Source organism: Leuresthes tenuis, unplaced genomic scaffold (assembly GCF_036924035.1).
Source record: "Leuresthes tenuis unplaced genomic scaffold, fLeuTen1.0.hap1 SCAF_14, whole genome shotgun sequence".
NCBI lineage: Eukaryota > Metazoa > Chordata > Actinopteri > Atheriniformes > Atherinopsidae > Leuresthes > Leuresthes tenuis.
Window position 1 is genome coordinate 10,120,062 of NW_027325368.1, and position 23,568 is coordinate 10,143,629.

Here is a 23,568-nt window from a genome sequence, read left to right on the forward strand (position 1 = left end):
TACATTTTTCAATCAATTTTAGTCTGATTTTTTGTCAATAAATCATCTGATGAATAGATATGTTTTTTTGTTCATAAACTGAAATACACAGGGTTGGATAAGAGGAAACCATTTGTTGTTCTTTAACTTATAAAGAGACTAAATATGCAGAGTGAACTCTCAGTCCAGTGAACAGAAGTTAAAGATATGAAGTAAAATATCTGTTCTGTTTGGGATCTCACAATAATCTTGTGAGCATCTAATATAAGTCGGGATCTGCCTTACATTTTGGATACAACACTAGCGGCAAAATGGCTTACAGTAAAATCTGATAAATTGATTTGAATTTAGCGTTTAATCTGTTTTCTTCACAATGTCATAGAAAGAGTGTTGCATATAGGATTAAAAAAATCAAGAACAAGATACTGTCTCATAATTATTATTTAAGAGAGTAAAGATATACGATTTTCATGACGGTAAGTTTTAATTTAATTTCAATGTTGGACCAAATTTCCTTTTTCACATGTTACCTTTTTATCTGGCATGACTTTATTTAACTTTTGTTTGTGATCTTGGCTATAACTGATTGGTCAGTCAAACTCTAAATAGGCGGGGTTTCGTTTCTTTGGAAGGGACAGTTAGGGGGAGGGAGCGAGATGTCTGCACGAGCGGGACATGGGTTGCCTAGGCAACTGTAACCTAACGTAACGTCCGTTCATTTAAAAAGACCACAGGTACTACCACAGCCCTGTTGAGATAACAGAAACGTTATCTGTTACCGAAGAGAAATGGTCGTTGTTCATTGTGAAGAGCACGCAGTTGAGTTAGAAATAAGTGAAAAGTGATCGCTTCAGTGGTAGAACGAAGATGGAGTTCGAGAGAACGGAGACTGTACGCTCGACACCGAGTCGACATGAAAAAAGTTTGGGGCTCCTCACCATGAAGTTCGTCAGTCTGCTACAAGAAGCTAAGGATGGCGTCCTTGATTTGAAAGTGGTCAGTGAAACGGAGGGGATGGGCTCAGTCCTGCTGTTTGTTATTATGAGAGTAATGTTAACGTGAAGTCCCACCATCCTCACTGCACATGTTAACAAAGGGTTTTTAGTCACAAATGTCGCCAGTCAGGTGCACAGACGTATTTAACAGGTGGACTAGCAAGCCGCCATTACCCCGGCTTCTTCGTTTGTTGGTCTAGTAGCGTTTAGAAGTAAAAAAACAAGCAAACAAATAACAACAACTATAATAGTGTTAAACCTATTTAAGCAAGATTAGAACAACAAAATAACTTTGAGAAACAGTACTTTCTTCCCAGCCTTTTTAATACCCCAGTGACACATTTCAAACATTTATTTATTTATGTTTTTATGATCTAATATCACCAGTTGCATATCAGTGGCTATGACCAGGACCACTTGGAGTAATGTATTTTACTTTTATCTGTTAACACGTTATGAGTGAGATGAATCTATTCCGTAATGTACAAAATATAAAGCTTACATTAAGCTGCCTTTTTTTTCATCTGTCAACAGAAATTTGACCCAACAGCTTTAAGATGCCACACCTGGGGTATCCAGACCCCTGCCTGTAAACCAATAACTCCCTCTAATCTGTGAGGCATAAACAGTCCATGAATGAGACTTCACAGTCATATGATAGTTTTCTTTGCATTTACCCTTTTTTTTTCTCCATTAACAATAAAGAGTTTTCCCTCTCTTCTTCCCCGCCAAAGCTGGGTAATGTTTAAACAGCCGGTTCCTCAGACTCTTTCCCTCCTCCCTCCTCCTATGTCATTGTATAAGTGTTGTCCACTGCCAAGAAGTATGATTTGCTGTTTGTGCAGCTTGTTTGGCCAGATCCTTAGTTCTTGGCATTGCTTGAGTTTTTAATTGTCATTTGATGCAGACTTTGACACAGTGACTTCCTGGTAGTGGCTCTTAAAGTGTCTGTATCTTGTCTACGTGGATTAACCTGAACTGCTGCTCAGTTAGACACTTTACAGAGATGTCCATCCTGAATTAACAGGCTGCAGACAGCTTGGCAGTGAAGCAAAAGAGGAGGATTTATGACATCACAAATGTCCTGGAAGGTGTGGGGCTGATCGAGAAGAAAAACAAGAATATAATCCAGTGGAGGTTTGAAAAGAAATGTTTATTTTTGTTTTGTTTTTAAATTCTTTAAATAGTCATTTTTGACAAGTTTATAAATGTGCAGATTAAGTCACATCATCCAAATCTTGACCATACTGGTGGTATTGCGTTGTCTGATCATTCTTCCTGCTCATGTTCAGGGGACAGAACACAAGCAACCAAACTCAGGAGATGCTGGAGCAGGTTAGAGTGTTAAAGGCCCAAATCTCTGAGCTCGAAGCCCAAGAGAAAGAGCTGGATAACCAGAAGGCCTGGCTTGAGGACAACATCAAACGCATCAACCACGACCCTGTCACCGGCGCATATCCTTTAGTTGATTTGCTGAGTATTTAGTCAAGGGTCATTTTCTTTTGAGCTTTTATGTTGTCTGATTTCAGGTAGACGTCACATTTCTTTCTGGTTTTAACATTTCATTTCACACAGTCCTTCCCACTTTGGTTTTGCATTTGAAGTTGACATAAAAAAGATTTATTTTTTTAATTCTAGTTCTTCCAAAGCCATTTTACTCATCTCTGAAGAAAAACAAAAAATCTAGTTTGATCCTTTGCTTATTGAACAAAGAAAAATCTATGATTATAATCTCCATTGTCATTTAGTGAAATAGCAGCTAGGCTAATCCTGACATGCACAATGTTCACAGCCTCGTTTTTCCAGTTATTTGTATCGATTTTTGCTTCAGACGTTGATCCTGTTTCCTTAACGATTCTCCACCTATAAATTTGTGACGCATGAAGACATCTGCAGCGCTTTCAGCGGAGACACTCTTTTAGCTGTTGTGGCTCCTGCAGGAACCCAGCTGGAGGTGCCGCTTCCTGAAATGGTAGTTTGCTTCACCGATTTGGATATGCACAATTTTCATTTGCTCTGCTCTGATGGCAACATTTACCAGGAAGCCAAGCTTTTACTGTGTTTATACCAGTTTCTGGTTTTGAGCTTTAGGTTGAATTCCTAAACCCAACTGTGTAAATGGTTGCTCTAACTGATGTTTGGTCTATCCAGGGCTAGTGAAAATGAGCTGTGAACATGACACCGACATATTAGCCTTTTTCATTGCACTGAAGATTGCACTGAATGGAAGCTAGAGGGTCCCATCAATATACCACTGTTACTCATTTTCAGTCATTCCCATTGAGCCAAGCTGAGCCCTTAGGACCTTAGTTTGTTCTTTCAGATGTTTTTTTTTCTTACAGAATGCTGGAATCAAGAGTTGTGATGTGTATCCCCATTACATTCATATCTAGTACACGCCCTGCCTCTCAAATGTTGATTAAACTCGAACAACATGGCCGTATCTGTCTGCCATGAAGGCGGGATCTTTGATTTAGTTAATCTTTTTTGCTAAAAACAGCTGAATGTTAAGACTGTGAAGCAACTTGGGGCTGTTAGACCAGAAAAGAAAAGTTGGTTTGTCACCACAAGCAACTCCTTTCACATGTATGTAGTCATGTGATCTGGTATGTATATTAACATGTTCATTAAAGCTGCTTTGGTCAACTAACCTTATTGACCCGCTGTTTCAAAGGGCAAGAGTGGTCAGAAGTATCAGGTGAACCTACGGAGCCACTCCGCTCCCATCCAGGTTATGCTCCTCAACAGGGATTCAGGCTCCAGATTACCTGTGGTTTTTCCTGTGCCACCCACCAACGACATCTGTCCGATGCCAACTCCACCCAGCACCCCTGCCAGCCTGCAGAGGTTCCCCCTCTCAATGTCTGCTTTCTCTACTTCCCACACCACCTCTTCCTTCTGCAGCCAGGACTCTGTCTGCTCAGACCACCAGATGGTGCTGCCAGACCACGATGAAATGCTGACGCCATCATCCACCCCTGGTGACTTTCAGATGGGTGAGGACTGGGGGGCTGACCGATTCGGGGGCTGTAACGCTTTTGAAACTCTTCTAGAAAAACACAGCGGTCAGTTTTTATTGATGCTCAGAAGTTGTAATAAACATTGATTAGACAAGTGATTGCTTTCACTTTCAGAATTTAATATTATTGTGCAGAAAGAGATTTTTACACATGCAGTGGTAACTTAACATGGAATAGCTCAAATAATGAATACGAAGGGCTATGCAGGGATCAAATTCTCAGCTCTTGAAGAACACACTTTACAGAAGTGTTGATTAATCTAAATTCAGAGCACATTTTGCTGCTGTTAAATTTCTCTAATTTGCTATTGTTTTGCTCCTCTATGTGGGAGTCTACAGACGAAGGTAATGCTCCATTCACAGCTTAAGGATGGATAGGGAAATGGACAAGATCACTATTTTTACAACTTGTGATTGTTCATGTCAGGATCATTTCTGATTTAAGCCAATTGCCCTGTGCTGTAGTTTTCACCCATGACTGGAGATTCTTAAAGTATAGGAGTGACCATTTAAAGAAAAAATAATTTCTTGGGTTACAACGACAGACCAGCGTATCGCATCAAAGAGACATTGACTTCCCCTATCAAGACATGAACTGAAAATGTAATTTTATCCAAGATATCCATATTTTCATGCGAGGATGCGGCATCAAAAAAGCATATTGTTCATCAAAAACAGAATTAAAAGCTGCCAAAAAGTCATTATTATCAGTTATGGTTGTTTGACAACTTAAGATCTGTTCAGTGACCTCACTTGAATTTTAGCATTTAGTTGCCATCAGTAGAGGATGCTTCTTTGTTTGGCTGTCAGTAGTAATGAATGCATTTTCTTACTTTAAGCATCTACCGAGTCTTGGCTGTGAGTTTATCAGCTGGAACAAGTTACCGGTATGTTGGGTGTAGTGGAGGACTGAACAGGTTTCAGACACAGCTCTGTTGTGCAAGATGTGAGCTCAACTCCTTCAGTGTGACTTATTATGTCACAAGACTAAACCGCCAGCAGAACTGAACTACCCCCCCGCCCCTTGTATTGACAGGAAAAATACCGTCTTAACAATTTGAGTGCAAAAATAAAACATCGAATTCCCAAAACAACCATTAAGCTATTAAGCGATGGCACTAAAAAAAAATTTAATTTTTTTTTTTTAAGAAGCGTTGCTGTTACAACTTAAAAAAAAAATGACTGGGAAAGATCAGATGTCAGAGTGTCTTAACGTGCAGGAACAGGACAAGAATGAAACGCTTGTATCTTTCATGCTATTTGATAAAATATCCTCTTGAAACTAAAGTAAAAGCACTCTGTCGGTTGAATTGGCATCACTATCAGCAACTGGAACAACTGGTGTTGTTAAAACAGAGAAGCTCGTTCAACCATAGCACACAGCTGTAATCCTGCAGGATGTTTATTCTTGGAGTATTCTAGCCTTCCTGCATTAAATGCCACTGAAACGAGCGGAAAGGTCTTCCACCAAATATATCAACTTACCGGTAGTTAAAAGTAATGTCACCAAACCGATCCGTTATTAAAGGAATAAGGAAGGTACAATTCTCTCCTTCTTTTTGCCCTTTTCTGCATCAGCTTTAACTGTTCCTTTGTGTAAAAATACCTTTCACAGCAACTCTTGGAAGAAAGCAAAAATGATATATCTGGGTAAAACAACTGAGACCACAAGGTTTTGTCTGTAATAGTCTTACATCGCAGCAAACAACCCGCATCAACTAGTTTGTTTTTTTAGTTTTTTTTAGATTGTTTTCACACCCTGTCGTGGGAACAAATTGAACATAATCTTCTGTCTCCGGTATTATTACCAGAAAACTTCTGTATTCCGATTATAGTTTAAATTAGGACAAGTCATGACAGTGTCAAAGTGAAACTCAGTTAGACCTGTGTTTCAAGAAGAAAGGAAAATGAGGAATTTGCACAATAGCAACATAAGACATTTTCTGAATGAGCTTTTTTTCCCCCTACTGTTACACAACTGCATTGGAAACGATGACTAAGATGACTTTATCAGATGTTTTTTTTCTTTCTTTCTTCCTCTTTAACAAATACTCCCAGGTAACAATAACAACTTGACCTTGTTGGTCAGACTTGCGCTAAGCCAAGTGAACTTGCTTGTTTTAGTCACAGATGGCTGAATCTGTTTCACCTCTACAGGTTGTCACAGTCAGTCAGCAGCAGCAGCAGCAGCGCTGGAGCAGCATCACATGGATCTGACAGGTGCAGAGTTCCAGTCTGTGCTGGACGTTAACAGCCTGCTGAAACTCGGTGCTGCTGGAGAGCACATGAAGGATGACAGAGAGGGTGAGATGCTGTGATGTGAATCCAGCGAGACCGAACAGATTTCATTCTGTAATTGTATCCAGCAGTGAAGCTCAAGAGGCAGTGTGTTTGCTTCACACTTCAGTTCTGGTTCTGTTCAGGCCTTAAGCTCTAAGTTTTTTTTAGTGTAGAAAACTACTGACTTCTACATTGATATTGTAGTAACACTTTACTGTTTAATATAACTTTGTTTTTAATTCCCCTCGTAGGAGATGATGACCTGATCGATGAGCTAATGTCTGCTGATGGTAAGCATCATAAACCTGCATTACTCACTTGATAACTGTGTTCAGACTTATTCCCAACTATATTTTAACATCAGAACAAACAGGCGTGTGCTGCTGTCCTCCATTTTAAGAAGCCAGTTGAAATGGTGTGGGCATCTGGTTGCCTTCTGAAGTGTTCTGGACATGTCCCAGGAGGAGGCTGCAGGACAGACCAGGGACTTGCAGCAGAGATCATATCTTTCAGGTGGCTTGGGAACGCCACCCGGAAGACTACAGATCTCTGCCTAATGCTGTTGCCCCCAGCAAACTGATTCTGATAAGCGACAGAAAATGCACGAAAGCTTTTGTTTTTCCATTAAGTTAATCTCATTCTTTGAAATGGCTTAGATGTCGCAGGAATCCATAAACATTTTAATCAGCTTCAGAAAGCCCTGTTACGGTCACGTAGTAGTTTTCCTGGAACAATGCGGCCAGCGTCAGTCAGAGGAGGACTTTAGACGGGTGAACGCTTATCTAATCTTAAATGGCACATTAACATTTCACATCTGGTCAATTTCACTCTCCGCTCCTCTCTTGCTGTGTTGGGAGTATTCGTGTGTGCCTCTGGCCACTTTCGCTCACAATAAGCAGATTTTCAGGAAACTGTTGAAAGAATTTGGCCCCAACTTTTTCCACGACTGCTGTTTACTCGTAGACTTCACAGCGGAGGAGTGTCTGTCTGGAGCAGGCAGGTCATGATGGAAAAGTTACACCTTAAAACGGTCCGTGTTTTCTTTACAGACACTGACTGTGTCTATATCAGTACCATATTATTATATTATGACAACAATGAGCAAGAGTAAAAGAAAAAGCGCAAAGAAATGACACTTGTCGCTCACAGTAAATGCTCTGGAAGATTAGCTGTGACGTGCACACGTTATCTGCACTGTATGTGTGGAAATGGCTTAAAGTTCTCTTCTCATGGAGCCACCATGGCTGAAAATGTACGGTGTATTCTGTGTTAATGAGAGAAATGTTGTTCCGGTATTCTCACAGATTCCTTTCTCCACATACAGGTATAGACTACAGCTTCAATCTGGATGACAATGAGGGAGTGTGTGACCTGTTTGACGTGCAGATCCTTAATTACTGATGACTGACAGTGACTCTGCAGCATGCTTAGAACTTGTTGAGCAGTACTTTAAAGAAAAGCCTCTCTTTAAAGGCCCTTCAGGGGTACATTTACCCCATGTTGTCACCATGGCTGCCTTAAAAAAAAAAAAGAAAAAAAAAATACAACCGCCACTGGTCTCTTGCCAACACATCAAAGTCACTGAATGCATTTACCACATGGTATTTCCATGACCGAGAGTCATAATGTCGGCTTCAATGGTTTTCTGGGTAAATAGCTGAAGGATTCCAGGCAGAAGAAGTAAGCTCAGACTGATCCTTCAGCCTCCCTCTGCGCCTCTTTATCTTAGTGTTTTTTTTTTTTTGTTTTTTGGAAAACCTAAAACTTAAACACAACTGTGTTTCTTTGTTGAGTCCATCTGCCTTTGGGACTACGGCAGTGTTCTGCTTTTGCTGATCTGTACAGTAACTTGTAATGACTCAGTATTGGCTTCTTTTTTTTTTAATAATTCTTATTTCATCACAGGATTGATGAGTTAGCTACGGTTGTGTGAGCTTTCTGTCACAAACACTGATTTCAGTTATATTTCATAAACATTTAGTGTTTAATGACTGATTTTTAAATTTTTTTGCTGCCTTTTGTTACCTTGTTCTTGTGAGAGAAAATGTTCTTTCCTAAATTATTGACACTGCCATCGTAGGCCTCATCTTTTTTTCTTATCGTACTTTTGTATATTTTGATTAGCTACTCTTTTTTTTTTTTTTTTTGTCTTTTTTTGCTTATTTCAAGGTGGGGAAAAAAAAGCATTATTGGTTCTAGTTTGTTGAAACTGAAGCTAAGTTGACTGTCTTAATCGTATTTAAATAACTGTATTCTCTGATCTGAGTAATATTTGGAGACCTGAATGGCATTTTGTATATTTATATATATTTTTCCAATTACAAGAACATATTTTTGTTTTTGAATAAAAGGATTTCATCTAGACTTCAGCTTTCCTTTTCTGACAAATAATCATCGTTTAAATAAATAAAAAGGAAGGAGGAGCGTGTTTGTTTGGCGGCTGTTAAACCGTACAGAGTTCATCACGCTATCCAGCAGTCAAAACCTCGGATAGGAACACTTGTCTTCTCTTCTGGCTGAGTGGAGTGTTTTCCTCTGTTACTGTGGCAGATGGTAAAACTCAGTCAAATGCTTTCCACATGAGAGCACGCAAACCAGAGCACAACTACTCTATAAACAATCTCTTGAACTGCATCAGCTGGGATAAAAGTGTGGACATCCATGGAGAGTTAATGGCATTTGTTTGTATAAGTAATGTCGGAGAGATTAAAGGAGAAATCCTGGATTGCAGCAGTCTTATGACTTGAACTATGTGGTTCTGTGTTTGTCTGTTAAGACTGTACTACGTGTGCAATGCTAAATATCTGAATATTTCACAACTCTGCCTCCCAGGTCAGATAAGCATGTTGATACAAACTACTCAGAAATCTGATGTGAATCTGTAGTGATTAAAATGCAAATATGTTATCATCGCCTCATAAAATGAACCAGAAGGGGTTTTCAGCTTGTGCCGTCCTCGCTGTCAGCACAGGGGGAAACTGAGGCGTACATGTGCTGAGAATGTGGATCTCATATGCTCAGGAAATGACAAATGTCACTTCTACAGGAGTTCGCCCGGAGGGCTGTTTGACTGCTGTTATCTTTAAATTCACTGGAATTCCAGCTCATGCTGACCTGAGAAATAAAACACCTTTAGAAAGAATGGAAAGTCTTTATTTACAGTTAGGTGGAGGAATGCACATCTGGTTAACAGGCCGTGCGGATGTGTAACATCACTACATCTGGTGCTTTTTACTCATGCTGATTGTAAGTAAGATGAACATTTGATTATTTGAAGTCGAGCTATTCTTCCACGAGTTTGTCAAACAACTTGTTTTTTGTTTGCAGCGGGGAGTCTGAAGTGCAACAATTTATCTTATTTGTACTGTGAACTGTGTGGGCAGAGAGGGGGAGTTAAATGGTTCCTGTGAAATCCCAGATAGATCTCTGCTGATTCATACCTTGATAAAACACTGACTGAATTTAAGCTTTTAATCCAACTGTTTCAACAGTACAGTTGAAATTAGACACAGCATCTGTTTCAGCATGCAGAAATAAAGAAAACAAAAGTGCAACTCGTTTTAAGCTGTGTAGGTGAAATCTCTGTCATGTCTTAAATTTGCCCAGTAATTTGGTTTGACAGTTTTCATGACTGACATTTGGACTTGTCAAAGCAGGTGAAGTGGATTTCGTTGTGTCACAGTGAGCCACACCTTGAAAGAAAAAAGTCAGTTGTGAAAAAGGTTTAGAGGCACATGCCGACGTTTTTGTTTTTAAAGTTTAACGTCATGTTTATATGGAGGTGAAAACTGCTTTTTTTTAGGAGCAGAACATTGGTTATGACAAAACACTATTCAAAGACAAATGTTTTCATTTGCCGATTAAAAAAAGGAGTCAGTTTTCATACTAAGAGACAATAACTACCTCGTGTTATTAATGTGGAAGGTAATGTTTTCCTAACATCCAGCTACCGCTGGTCTTCTGTCAGCGACATTTGAAATCACAGAATAATACCTGCTTTTCAGCTCTGCTGGATAACTGATTGAAATATGCTAATAAACTCATATTGAGAATGTGTTTGTCTCTTGGGACGCACTGTTGTACGCCATCTCCATCCCCTCATCCTCTGCAGGACTTTCTCTTCTGTTCCTCTTCCTTCTCTTCTGCTCAAACTTCTTGGCCACTTTCATCATGTGCTGCCTGAAGGAGGACCCCACGAAGGCGTAGAGAATGGGGTTGAGGCAGCAGTGAGTGAGGGCCAGGCTCTCTGTCACCTGAGCTGCCTGATCCAGCGCTTTGCTCGCCCCACAGTGGGTCACTAAAGTGTAAACAGAATCCATTGCACGATACACCTTTAACACGTTGTATGGTAGTTGAGTGACAACAAACACCCCCACCACTATCAGGAGCACCCGCAGAGCTCTCCACTTCTTGCCTCTGCTCTCCACAGGGAGGTCCTTTAATGCTCGTCCAACGCTCCAGTAGCAGATCACCATGACCAAGAGAGGAAGCAGGAATCCCAGCAGCACCTCCACTACCTCCAGCACAGCTTTACCACCTCGTCCCATAGATGTAGGATAGATGGCCAGGCAGACGTTTCTACTGGATGCCAACCTCACCTCTGACAGTATCAAATCAGGAAGGCCAAGAAGGAGAGCTGTCATCCAAACAACTAAGCATACCTTCCAGCAGTGCCTCCTGGTGAACACCCTCAGCAGACGCCCTCTTTGGTCTCTACCCTGCACTCTGGCTAGTGCTTGGTAACGATCCAAGCTGATGCATGCCAGCAGCAACATGCAGCAGTTGAAGTTCACTGTGTAGCAGGCTGACACAACCTTGCAGACAACCTCCCCCAGCTCCCAGCCCCTCGCAGCATCAGCGGCCCAGAAAGGCAGCGTGACAAGAAGCAGCAAGTCGGCCACAGCCAGGTGGCTCAGAAAAGCGTCTGTCATGGTCTTCAGGCGTTTGTGGTAGGCATAGATGGCCACGACCAGAACATTTCCTGCCAGTCCTGTGACCAGGCACAGACTGTACATGACGGGGAGGAAGATGGCCGCAAAAGAACGGATCTCGCCCTTCTCGCACACAGTTGGATAGTCATCGTAGCTGATGTTTTCATGGTACATGTAGTCTTCTTCCTCAAAGACATCCATGATGATCGGATGAAGCTGGAAGGAAGCACAATTTGGATTACCAGTTTACAGCCTTCATATGATCACAATCATATAAAGTGATCATTATACAACCGACATAGTGCACCATGGAAATTGGCAAGCTTCTCCTCCATTTTCTCTCTTAACTTGATGACAAAATCCACATGCATGCAGTTCTTCAGAGAACAGAAAATGAGTACTACATTTTCTTTTCCATTTTTGATGTGCAAACCACATTTTTACTTATCCTAACGTTGGGACATCAGCTCTTGTGTAACAACCTTTGCGATCAAAGAAATGTTATGAAGGAGGGATATAAAGAGGATATGAAGAGAATCTTAAAAAGTATTTTGAAATGGACTCTGAGTGATAAATGAATGGTTAGACACAATATATTTTACATTTGACTGTCTCTTTAAACCTCCTGCTTGAGTAACAATGCACACACGACTGGGAAAACCTCGGCAGTGGGATTGTCTTAAATAAAAAGGAATCATAAATTAGAAACTGGCAACGACAGATGATAATTTAGGTCCATCAATCTGCTGAAGCCGCAAATTACTACAGCGTTAAAGTCTGGACTTAATGTCCTCAGCACAATAAGGCAATTGAGTATAAAACAGCTGAGATGTGTGAGGAACTGGCCCCACAGAAGGAAATATGCACACAGAAAATCCTCTGGTTTTGAAAAAATCAAGTAAAGAAGAAATATGACTGCATGATCTGTAAATAGTTAGGGGTGGTACCATATATGTCAACATCGGTTCATCATGTCCTGACCTGAACTCTTCCTCCCTGCTGTACCTTCAGTGAGATTAATTATGTGAGCTTATGGCACAGTTCATGTTTAAATATTTGCAATATTTGCAATACCATGTGTTCACTATTTTCCACAATTTGACATAAGAGATAGAATAAAATAACCCCAATGCAATTATGTAATGAGAAACAAAACCAAACTTTTCCAGGATAATGGCAAAATCCTAACAAGCTTCATGACGTCATGACCTGACATGGATTTCAGTTAACAAGTAAGTTTTAAGTTGTGGCGAGGCAGTGTTAACTGTTGTAGTCGTCCAAATTTTGTTGCACAAACTTAACTTGAAATAAGAGTTCAGTCAGACCAGAGAATTGAAAGAATTTTAAAGAATTCAGTCAAACATTGTGATGAAACATCTTTCATGACGACCATTCTGGGACTGGGAGACCATGAGTTATTTCTTCTGCAGTGTAAGTCTCTTGTAGACCTTAGAAATCACACATTGTCAGTCAATGGGCCTCCAAACATTCCCTCACAGAAACAATACACTCACATGCGCATTCTGACTGTCTTTCTGCAGACATCTGTGTTCATTTTCCATGTTTTGAATAATTTTGAATATATTTCTGCATAATTTTGCATCTCCTTTTCATTGCTTTGTATGCATTTGTAGCTGTATTGAATTTCTTACTTTAGAAATATTTCTACCTAAGTTGAGTCTGTGTGTGGCACGTTTTCGGTCATTTAGAGTTTCTTTATAGTTATTTTTTAACCAAAGTTTGATCATTTTTTTTAGTTGTTTAGAATCATTCGCTTGCTCTTTCAACATTAATTTTGAGTCTATTACTGGTTGTTTTGAGTCTCTTCTGGCGATTGGTTAGACTACGTTTTATGATTATCATGAATTGTTCCTTGAAACTGAGACCCCAGACCCCGGTCCAGAGCCTTTAGGACCCCTGGAGCTGTTCTCAGTGGGTTTGTTCAGTAATCCATTATCAGGCTTTCCAGAGATAAAGTGCCAGACACACCTCAGCATCAGCTCTTTGAAAGAGACAGCGTGACATGTGCCTTTCATGATTAAATTGCTTTAAAAAGAAAAATAACACAGCGGTGAGAGACCAAAATAAAACGGAATTGCTTGAGACAAAACAGACAAAGAATAGATCAATTAAATTTTGAACTAATGAATTCACCCCATCGAAGGCAATAAAGGTGAACAACTGGTGTCTGCATCTGTGGTTCCCACCGTGAGGCCCAGAGGAGGAGCTGTGATGGTGTGAGGGGTTACACTGTTGGGGGTTTATTTAACTAGCATGACAACCACAACACCAAGTCGCAACACAGCATCCCATCTGGTTTGAGAGAGTTTGAGAGGGAACATAATTTATTTTTCACCAGTATAATGAACCACAACACACTTCCAGCCTTTCCGTTTGACAAAGACGCAGAGTGATGACGTCCTGCATCAGACAACCCGATGGTCACATTCACCAATCTAAACTCAAATGAGAATGTTAAGGATCAGTTCTGCCATATGTTGGAAAAGCTGCAGGTGGCAACCACATAAGGCTGGCTGATAGAGTAAAAATGTGCAAAGCTGTCAAAGATGCAACTGTAGTTCTTAGTGAACAGTCAGTTCTTGAAGTTGATGTGTTAGAAATAGCTATATGAATGTATCAGAGTATCTTCAAAACTGTATACTATGTTTAGTATTTACCAAATGATGTCCAAAGAAGGACAAGTAATTAACCAGACACAGTCATGAGCACCTCAGAGGTATGTTAGCGCTATTGATGTTTCTTTATCTTTGCTCTGCTGTTGAACAGACAGAAGTAACAGTGGACAAAGATCTGCTTTGTGATAGAATGAAACCAAGGGTTAAGATAATGAAGATCGTCCAGCACAGCTGTCATCTGTGCTTCTCACTTATGCTTCCTTGCTATTCATAATTTTTGGTGTTGTGTCCTCTATGTTAAAATTGGTTTGCTGTAAGCTCTCCAAGCTAAAGCTAACTTTCAGTCAATTCACATTCACTCAAGGCATGGCGTCAACTCTGAGGGCTATGGGTTGTTAGATTCCCACAGAAGGTGTCAGAATACTCTTTACACCTATATAGTGTAAAGACAACTACCTTGTGTGATTAATTCTGTTTTCTTTTATGTCATGTAGAAATACTGGTGCATGTGAGTTATGTAAGCACTGCAGTAGACCACGTACACAAACTCATAGCAGTCGCCTCTTTCAGCAGGATAATGCACCCTGCCCTGCTGCAAATTTGTTTGCTTGTGAAAAAATAGCAAAAAGCTTGAGCTTGCATTGGTTTGTCCCCAAAATTCCTCTTAAAAGATTTGTTGCAACACATTACTAGGCAGATGACTGCAGTGTTGTGGTTAATGAGTTTATTTGAATAACCACAGCTTAATAATTCCATTCCTGAGTCTGGTTTTGTCTGAGGTTTCCTTGTGTTTACAAGAGCTACTCAAGGCTCTTTCTTGGATTTCTCTCAGTGATACTGTGATATAGTGACGGGACTTTGAACTGAATTAAAAAGAAATAGTTTAAAACAACAATAGTTTTTGATATTTTTAATTTGACCTGACCATGTTGACCCATTTTCTCTTTCAGCTTGTGACATACTGATGCTTTGTCAGGAGCTCGCTGCATCTTTTTTAAATGCACTGGGTCACCCAAAAGCATCACATTTGGACGTGCAGCGGTTATCAAGCTGGTAACATGTCTGTTGTGTCAGTTTGACTTGCCACCATGGCAGCATGGAAATCTTTGCTGAAGAAAATGTGTTTTATTCTGCATTACAAAACCTAGGCATGTTTTGCCAACCTCAACCAACACCTTTTAATGTGTAATAAAGTCATACTCTGGATGGGGGACGGAAATCAAAACAAAGACAGCTAAAAAAAGAAAGCAGGCCCAAGATATAAATGGTTTTTTTTCCTGTCATCTGCTGTTTGTGTAGCTGCAGAAGAATAACTGGCACTATGCAGCTGTGGAGCAGTTCCCTGTGCATCAGAAAGGGATGGTAAAGCCACAATTATGTTCGTAGCATTATTTAGTGTATGAGCTAATAATGACGGCCGCACAATACCATACATGTTTGTACCAGCACTTTTGACACATTATACTGGACTTGCTGCAGTCTTCTTCACAAACAATAAGCCTTGTTACTAAGAAAATTATACCACTACACCACCAGAATAGCACAATATATATCATATATAGATGTAACTTCACAGTTTCTATGTACCTGCTTGACTTTTAACAAAAACATCTAATGTTTTTGTGACAATAATTATAGCTTCTTGTGTTTTGATGGGTCGCACGAATGCCTGCAGAGATGGACCAACAGAACAGTCAAGTTAAATTTGTGTTAAATAATGATTATTATTTATCAGTGAATTGTACGGTAGCAAAGTTGAAGGGCCGTATAGTAGCCTAGTACACTATCAAATACTCGTGGAGGTACTTCAAAATGAAAACAGGAACGCAGCACTTGAGTAAATAACTGCTGACAAAATGTTACAGAAAATACATACAACAGTAATATCAAAACCAACAACAGTGTTTCTAATGACACAGTGTACAGACAGACAGACAGATATATAGATGCACCTGCCTAATATAACAACTCATATCCATGTGAAAATGTTTTCATGAATATTTTCTACTTGTATAATTACAAATATTCAAAGTTAGATGATGTGACTTCACTCTATCAACTTCAGTACGAAAATCAAGTAAAAATATGAATGAATAAATAAAAGCCAAATGAACTAACTATAAATCAATGCAGACATCATGCGATATAGGCTGCATCAGTTTGAGCAAAGGTGAAAAAAGCGAATTCACAACAAAATAGTCCGTCACAACGACCAGAGACAATCTAAACTGCTGCAGATTGTTAAAAAGATGAATGAGTTAGGTTAAAACCACGTGCATCTGTTTCATGAATACTCACCGTGTTCATTTAGGCGACAGTCGGGTTTGACTGCGTCCGCTTCAACTCCACTGTACGCTCCAAAGTGTGCTAAAGCGGGCTGATTTGGCACCAGCGCAGCACGAGTGGGCGGAGATACTGTATCTCACATCATTTCAAAGACTAGGCTAAATATTGTGTTAATCTACGTGTTGGTCCCCCAGAATCACAGCTCTGCCCCACCACAAAGAATTATTTTTTTTTTAACTTGAAGGATTTATTTTTAGTTAAAACCTGCAAATGCTGCCTGTCACCATCTGTTGCACACACCGTCATCTACAACAGGCGTACACCTGCTGCTCTGACACTACTTTCCCTAAAACCTTATTCTAAATGACCAAAAAACTAAGAATCAGTTTTTAGACATTTGGAGCAAATATATTGACATGACAGAAATATCCCCACACAGATAGGACACGTGACTCTAGGACTAAATGTATTATTGTGTTTACATGGCTAAAAGTGGACTTATATAATGCATGTAAACTTACTATTTAGACAGAAACGGTATAAAACTGAGTTTCTCAAAGCAGGACCAACACACCAAGATAATGTGGTTTAGGATCACTCACTCCTTCATGTATATGGTAAACTAGACATTTAATTCCAAACTATTAAAATTTAAAAAAATGTGCTCTCATTCACATATTTTCAGAAATATCAGCCTACTAAGACTACATGTCAACTCACAACCCCTATTCTAAATCCAGACTCATAACATCATCAGACAAAATCACCATTCCAGTAACTTAAAGGGGAACTCTGGTATTTTTAAATCTAGACCTTATTTATGGCATGAAATACGTTTATCTACTCACCGAGAACAGTTTGGTGAAAGTCGGCGTCCTTCGGAAGCTATGTAGATAACTCGCGATCGGCGTATATCCATGTAACGGAGTGAACGGGGCAATGACGATGCAGCCTCTAAATAAGGCATTATCTATCTTTATTTCATCTATACTTTAAGAAGAATGAATGAACGAACGCGTACTATAGCTCTGTTAGCTCATAGGTGCTGTTATGTGACTACTGGCTGCTAAAGGAGAGCTAATGGAGGGATTTCTACACAGGCACTGTACTGGGACCACTTCTTCCACACGCCCCCCTGGAGTACAGTTTATTTACTCATTGCTCTGTGACAGTTGGCTAACTTCACACAGAGTTTGCTACTGCTACTTTTGTGCAACACGACAGGATATTTATCAAATTTTGACAATGTGAACGACGACTTTGAGTGAGATGGACGTTCTAACCGGAGTGAATGAGCTGTGGTCGATGAAGTGGTCCCAGTAGAGGTGTGTGTAGAATTCCCTCCGTTAACTCTTAAATAGTTATCATTCCACTTGCGTTTATTATTGTAATATGGGAAGTGCTGTATTATGTGTGGTATGTTGGCTCTTGGGCGTGTCCTCCTTAATGCTGGCGTGGTTACGTCATCAGTTGCACCTGATGGACGTCAGTATTGGGACGGATGCGTCCGAGGTAAGTCGGTTCTTTGTTAGCAGTCTGTATGTGAGTTATTTTTTAAATTCCTTTATTAAGTATTTCCATTCCTCTGCAGTATGCGTGCCTGACCAGCATTCCCGTGTGTTTGTACAGGTAAATGTGTATTTTGTTCATTGTGTATGTGTCAGTATTGGGACGGATGCGTCCGAGTATGCGTGCCTGACCAGCATTCCCGTGTGTTTGTACAGGAGAGAATAAACGGCTGGTGCAGGCGAAACCAAAACCAGTCTCAATTATTAAAAACACAACGCAGGGCATCATTAAAGAGAACTGAACCTGCCAGTACCAAGGACACAAGTAGCCACATAACAGTAGCTATGTGCTAACAGAGCAATAGTACGTGTTTGTTCATTCATTCTTCATTCAAGTATTGGGTGAAATAAAGACAGATAATGCCTTATTTAGAGGCTGCATCGTCATTGCCCTGTTCACTCCGTTACATGGATATACGCCGATCGTGAGTTATCTAAATAGCTTCCGAAGGACGCCGACTTTCACCAAATTGTTCTAGGTGTGTAGATAAACGTATTTCATACCAGAAATATGGTTTAAAAATACCAGAGTTCCCCTTTAAAGACCCACAGAGAAAGTTAGAAGTGGCAGAATTTGTTTTTTTCTTTTGCACACACACTACAGCAACCTTTACTCAAAGATTTAACACCCAACAACAAATCAGTGCTTTACATTGCTCTGAAAGATTAGATGTTTTTCTCAGTTGGGAATGATAAACACAGAGACTCTGTCGAATTTGCTAAAAGCAGCATGAGTTTGGTCTAGCATTCATTAACCCCTCTGCAGGTTTAATTTACAGTCAATGCTAATTTGCCACTCTTAAACTCTGCGAGCCCCAGCTGCCATTTGATCTGGCAACACTGGTCTTAAACCACTAAAAAGATCTAACTTTTTCTTTCTGCAGTGAAACTCCTGCTGTTTCTGAATACACAAGTGCAGCAACTATAAAGGGCACTTGATTTCAAAACATGTTGAAAGCATAAGTTTTATGTTACTGCACCATAAAGCTGTGTTTGATTTGTTTGTGTAAAACCTTTTTTTTAACTAGACAGAGGAAAAATGTTCACCAGATGTGGGTTTAACAGTATCTTCCTCCAGCATATTTCACTTTAAATCTGCTAGCAAGTGCCCCACCTCTTTGTTAATCATCCATGCAGTAAAAGCTCACATTCAAAAGTTTTATTTAATCATTTTTATCATATTAAAGACAGAGTAGCAAAGTGACTTGAAATCACAGTTCCTGTTTTGCCATCATAGCAGGGAATTAGTCCAGTTTCAAATCAAGCTGATTCCCGCAGGTCTGCACACAAAAGATGACTCACATACAGGAGATTGGTCAAGTGACCGCAGACTGACCAAGTCACATTAAACCATTAGTTTGAAATGTTTACTGAACTGAAAGACTCTTTGGTTTTGAGCAAGAATCCACATGTTTACCATGAGACAAAACCAGAAATGTTTACAGCAGTGCAAGACCAGAGGAACAGCACAAGCATTGAGCCATGACTAGACTGTGATCATAACAGTCAAAGGCACAGAAAAAGAAAATATGTGTGAAGATGTAACACTTTACGCACTATTAAAGCTTAGTTCTGCCATATCAAAGGATGTAGCTGTGGAGTCTTTGCTAGGATTACTCACACACCCCAAAGTGGAAAGAACCCTGCAGCTGAAACCATGAGGCATGAGATGGATTACCTTTCAGGGTCATTGTAATCCATCCACATCTGGAGCAGGGACAGTGTCTCTTTCAAGGAAAATGCTTTTCTCTTCTGCTTTTCTTCTGAACTCAGTGGTATAATTAACAGAGAAAAGAAATAATGGCTTCTCTCTAAAGTTCTGAATTAAACTGCTGTGGTCCCCGTGAGACCGCAACAGTCTCATTCAGAACAGAAGACAGCTTGGAAAAGCACACCAAAAAGGTCAGACATCTCCTTGGACATAAGTCAGCACTGTAGGCAGCATGAAAATTACAATACTAACATTCATCTTTGCTTTTTGTGGATCTAAGGTGGTAAAAAATGTATTTAAGTTGAGTCACACCATAAGACACTCCTTTTTTTCAGAAACACACACGGGCATTACACCTATTGTCACAAATGTCTCCATGGGATCTTCCTCAGCTCAGCTCAGACTTCCCAAGACAGCTTTAAGTTTCAACATACAAACGTTTATTTTCCTATTAAAACTTTTCCCTTTATAAAATATTACCCTGTGTGGAGTAGCAGGTGGCTAGAAACGGGACAGGCTTGAATGTATGCAGCTCACAGGAGGTGTTTGCTCATGAATGGTGTCACTGTTGTATTTATATGCAGTCTGTCGGTTTCCTTAGAAAGGCTGCTTTTTTTTTACTATTGTCATTGTATGAATTGGACATGTTAGGATTTTAATGAATTAGACTTGATAATGATCATACTACAATGCAATTGGACTTTATCTTTGAAGTGCCTTGAGTAGAGACTGTTGTGGTTTGGCACTATATAAATAAAACTGAACTGAACTTAATTACAATGTGCTGTATATTGCTGTCCAGAGCCTCAGCACACCATTATAGGTAAGAACCATTAGAAACCATTAGAAATACTCTGCAGCTGTGCTAATCAATCTAATCTGGCACTGTTCTCTGAATTACTGCTTTATAGCTCCCCCAGCCAAAACCACACATTTATTCTAAGTGCCACCATTGATTTTTCACATTAGATTGCTGTAGTCAGTGTTATAATTAGCCTTCATGATACAGTTGATTTCTTTATTCTCTTAGAACTTACAGTGAGCTTATATATTTCAGAATGAGTGGTTCACAGATTCCTCCTCTGTTTAAGCTGTTTGATTGAACAGGGGCTGTAAAAGATGGACAGTTGTTTAAGGTATGAATGACTTCTCAGTTTAAACGAAGAAAATAGTATTGATTTAAAAGTGACATTTTATGCCCAGTTTAACAATTTGACACATTTTTCTAAGGTCTTGTTGAGATTGTATTGGGTGAAAATACCTGCTGGTTTAAGCACACTTGCTCAACCCCGGCCTTTTGATGAGGTCAGAAGCTACTACTTTTTTTCACAAACATGCCGATAATGTTGATAATGTGACATTAACACACCGAAAACAGTACACAGCATTTAACGTAGCATCGAGAGTGAAAAGAGGACCGGTGTTGTGTTGAAAACACACATCATCAACACAGTCGTAACCATTCAACTAGAAAGCTTCATTTAACAAAGTCATGGTGTAACAGTAATGTCAATCTTTCAAAAAGTAACAGCAAAAGCTGATTAGAAGTTGGTGTACATCAGCTACTGCTACTAAATGAATAAATAAATAATCAAATAAACCATGCGGAATTATTTCTTGAGTTGGGAGTTGGAGCTGATCCCTCTTTGTGGCTCAGTTTCTTCAGTGCTCTGTAGCTAACTCCTGCCGGAACATTAATCTAAAATATAATTTATCCATTGGGCTCTTATATCCTCTGAGGCTGGTAGATGTAAGACGCATACTCCTCATTACAGCAGACAACAGAACATTTCCAACTTTTGAACGAAGGGGAGCTTTAAGAAATGCTAGGGTTTTCTGCAATATCATTCTATTCTGGGACTACACTGAATTAGCTTTAAATGATTCGCACTTAAAGGGAAAATCTTTTCATGCTGCTGGTTTCTACACCACCTCAGCTGAGCCTCTGGCTGACGGACAGAAAATTTAAACTCTAAAAACCCACTTTCGTATCAGTCAGCTGCACAAAACTATAGCTGGTCTGGAGGTTCAGACAAGCAAGCAAATAAACCTACCCAGGCTTAATTACTTTTTAAAAACTATATAGTTTTTATCATGCGTAAACATGGACGAGCCTGAATCTGGTCTAGAAAATTAGAGGAAACCACAAACCTCCATAATGGCAGGATGCCCCTGCCGCCAACCTTCAAAGTAAAGACACGACAGTGACATCAGTTTGCTCTCAGTATCTAATGTTGCAGCGGCCTGTAATTCAGAGCACTAGCGTGACATCTACTGGTACAGATAAGGTTCACATATCTAAATTAACAGTTCTCCACCGAGGCAGCATGTTATCACGATCTGCTGACCTGTGTGACTGGAAGTGCTGCACAGTGTGGTCAGTGCTGGTCATCCTGTGTTACATTTTCGGTCTTGCAATCATCTTTTGCTTTCAGCAGTTATGTATCCATAGAGACTTGCACGTTGAATTCTCCCTATGTGGAAGAAACTGATAAAAATAAAAAACTTTTTTTAAAATCAGAATTCAAGTTTTGACTTTGTGGTCTCTCCAAATATTCCCTGTTTGGCGAAGCTGGACGGTGAAGACTCAACCTACTTTTGCTAACGTAAAGAGACATTAAACACAGCTCCTATAATGAAAGACTTCTCTGTTTTCTTCACAGCCACTGGATGTGGATGTACCTGAGTCCTCAAAAGTCCTCAAAGGTTCTTCCTTTTTTTCTAAAGTTATGTTTTTAAGATGTTAGTAAAATCAGATCAGTAAAATATTTGAAACTGTGGAGCAGTTTTATTGCTCTTATTGTCTACCTTATGTTGCAACTAAATTTGAATGGGATGGATTGTTGACTAAAAAACAAAAAAGTGAACACAACAGATAACATGTCACGATGAAATCCTGAACCTTCTTAGTATATTACGCACTTGACATATGACGTTTTCTCATACAATCCACATGAATGACGGTCCAGTATAACGTGAGTACTCCTTCTCTCTATATCACAGTAAACTATATTAATACAAGTAACTTGATATTCATGCTTTAGAACCAGACACACTTCTTTTGACATGATAAAAAACTTTTATACAGAAGTAAAAACAAACAGCTTATTCATGTACAGGCAGCCGTCACCGTACACTTGTTTTAAAAGTTTAAATCTATAGCTTCTCATTTGATAACAGCACGAAAACTTGATTACGAGTCAAATTTGTCCTCCAACTTTTCCAGACTGATGAAAACAAAAGACGCAAAAATCTGAAGTGTACATAACAACTTTATTGGCGGATTATGCAATACAGGAGCACTGATGTGATTCTTTCTTACAAAACTGGTCAAACTAAACGTTTCTGTGAACACAGTTGATGCACACAGACAGATGCTCTGAGAATAATGCAATGTTCATGATCCATGATTTATCTCTGAAAGAAAGAAGCAGAGTTCCAGAAAAACAGAGCAACTTTCTTGAAGTGAAGCCTTTCCTCCAGGTGTTCAGGCGTCTGTCACCACAACTCTCATCACTTTTCAACTGATCACAGACAGAAACAAAGAAAAGTTGCTGAGAAGAACAGTAGGAATGAATATATCAACCAGTAATATGATGGTTAAAACAAACATTGCCTCATGTGTGCAGTTTCTCAAGAGTCAATTTCTGGATGCTTTAGTGCCAGAACTGATGAACTTCCGGATCTCACCGGGGGACGACCACCTGATTTCCACCCTTGGAATTTTTGTATACCTCTCGGGTTTATAATTTTCTGCTGGCCACTTTCTTCTTCCTCTGGCTGTGAAAAAAAAGGATTTATGGTTAAGGACTTAATTTTCCATTTGACCTCCCCTCTGGATAATTTAGTCGAACCTGTGGCATAAACAGAAAGACAGTTTCAGAAAGTACACATGACCACTAACTTACAGATAAAACTAACAAAGTGAAATGCCTGTACTTCATCTGCTGATGGTTTTTTTAGGCAATAAACTACAGGAAACATTAAACGCTGCCAGCTATGTGAATAAGAATTCGGTCTCACCGGGGGACGAACTCCACATCGACTTGATTTCCACCCTTGGAATTTTTGTATACCTCTCGGGTTTATAATTTTCTGCTGGCCACTTTCTTCTTCCTCTGGCTGTGAAAAAAAAGGATTTATGGTTAAGGACTTAATTTTCC

The 23,568-nt window shown here is 39.7% G+C and overlaps 2 protein-coding genes across 3 annotated transcripts; one reads left to right on the plus strand and one right to left on the minus strand.

Moving 5' to 3' along the window:
- The first annotated feature begins 705 nt into the window (after window positions 1-705).
- On the plus strand, window positions 706-8,592 carry e2f5 (E2F transcription factor 5). Its single transcript, XM_072363748.1, has 8 exons — window positions 706-975; window positions 2,002-2,111; window positions 2,267-2,422; window positions 2,832-2,946; window positions 3,649-3,970; window positions 6,151-6,297; window positions 6,525-6,563; window positions 7,598-8,592. The coding sequence occupies exons 1-8, from the start codon at window positions 847-849 to the stop codon at window positions 7,672-7,674; spliced, it is 1,095 nt and encodes a 364-aa protein (XP_072219849.1). The 5' UTR covers window positions 706-846; the 3' UTR covers window positions 7,675-8,592.
- An 824-nt stretch (window positions 8,593-9,416) lies between these two features.
- On the minus strand, window positions 9,417-19,638 carry ackr4a (atypical chemokine receptor 4a). Of its 2 annotated transcripts, none has more exons than XM_072364284.1 (2): window positions 19,373-19,638; window positions 9,417-11,420 (listed from the first exon to the last, which is right to left on the minus strand). In XM_072364284.1, the coding sequence occupies exon 2, from the start codon at window positions 11,403-11,405 to the stop codon at window positions 10,314-10,316; it is 1,092 nt and encodes a 363-aa protein (XP_072220385.1). In that variant the 5' UTR covers window positions 11,406-11,420; window positions 19,373-19,638; the 3' UTR covers window positions 9,417-10,313. The 2 variants fall into 2 exon arrangements, with proteins under 2 accessions (XP_072220385.1, XP_072220384.1); XM_072364283.1 differs by lacking the exon at window positions 19,373-19,638 and adding an exon at window positions 16,139-16,224.
- Between the last annotated feature and the right edge of the window lie 3,930 nt (window positions 19,639-23,568).

What these genes read in the sequence shown, in the direction of transcription:
- e2f5 (XM_072363748.1), top strand. Translation starts at nt 847, where the DNA reads ATGGAGTTCGAGAGAACGGAGACTGTACGCTCGACACCGAGTCGACAT. An exon ending in CCCTGGTGACTTTCAGATGG is followed by an intron (nt 3,971 to 6,150) that starts GTGAGGACTGGG and finishes TCACCTCTACAG; the next exon opens with GTTGTCACAGTCAGTCAGCA. An exon ending in CATGAAGGATGACAGAGAGG is followed by an intron (nt 6,298 to 6,524) that starts GTGAGATGCTGT and finishes TTCCCCTCGTAG; the next exon opens with GAGATGATGACCTGATCGAT.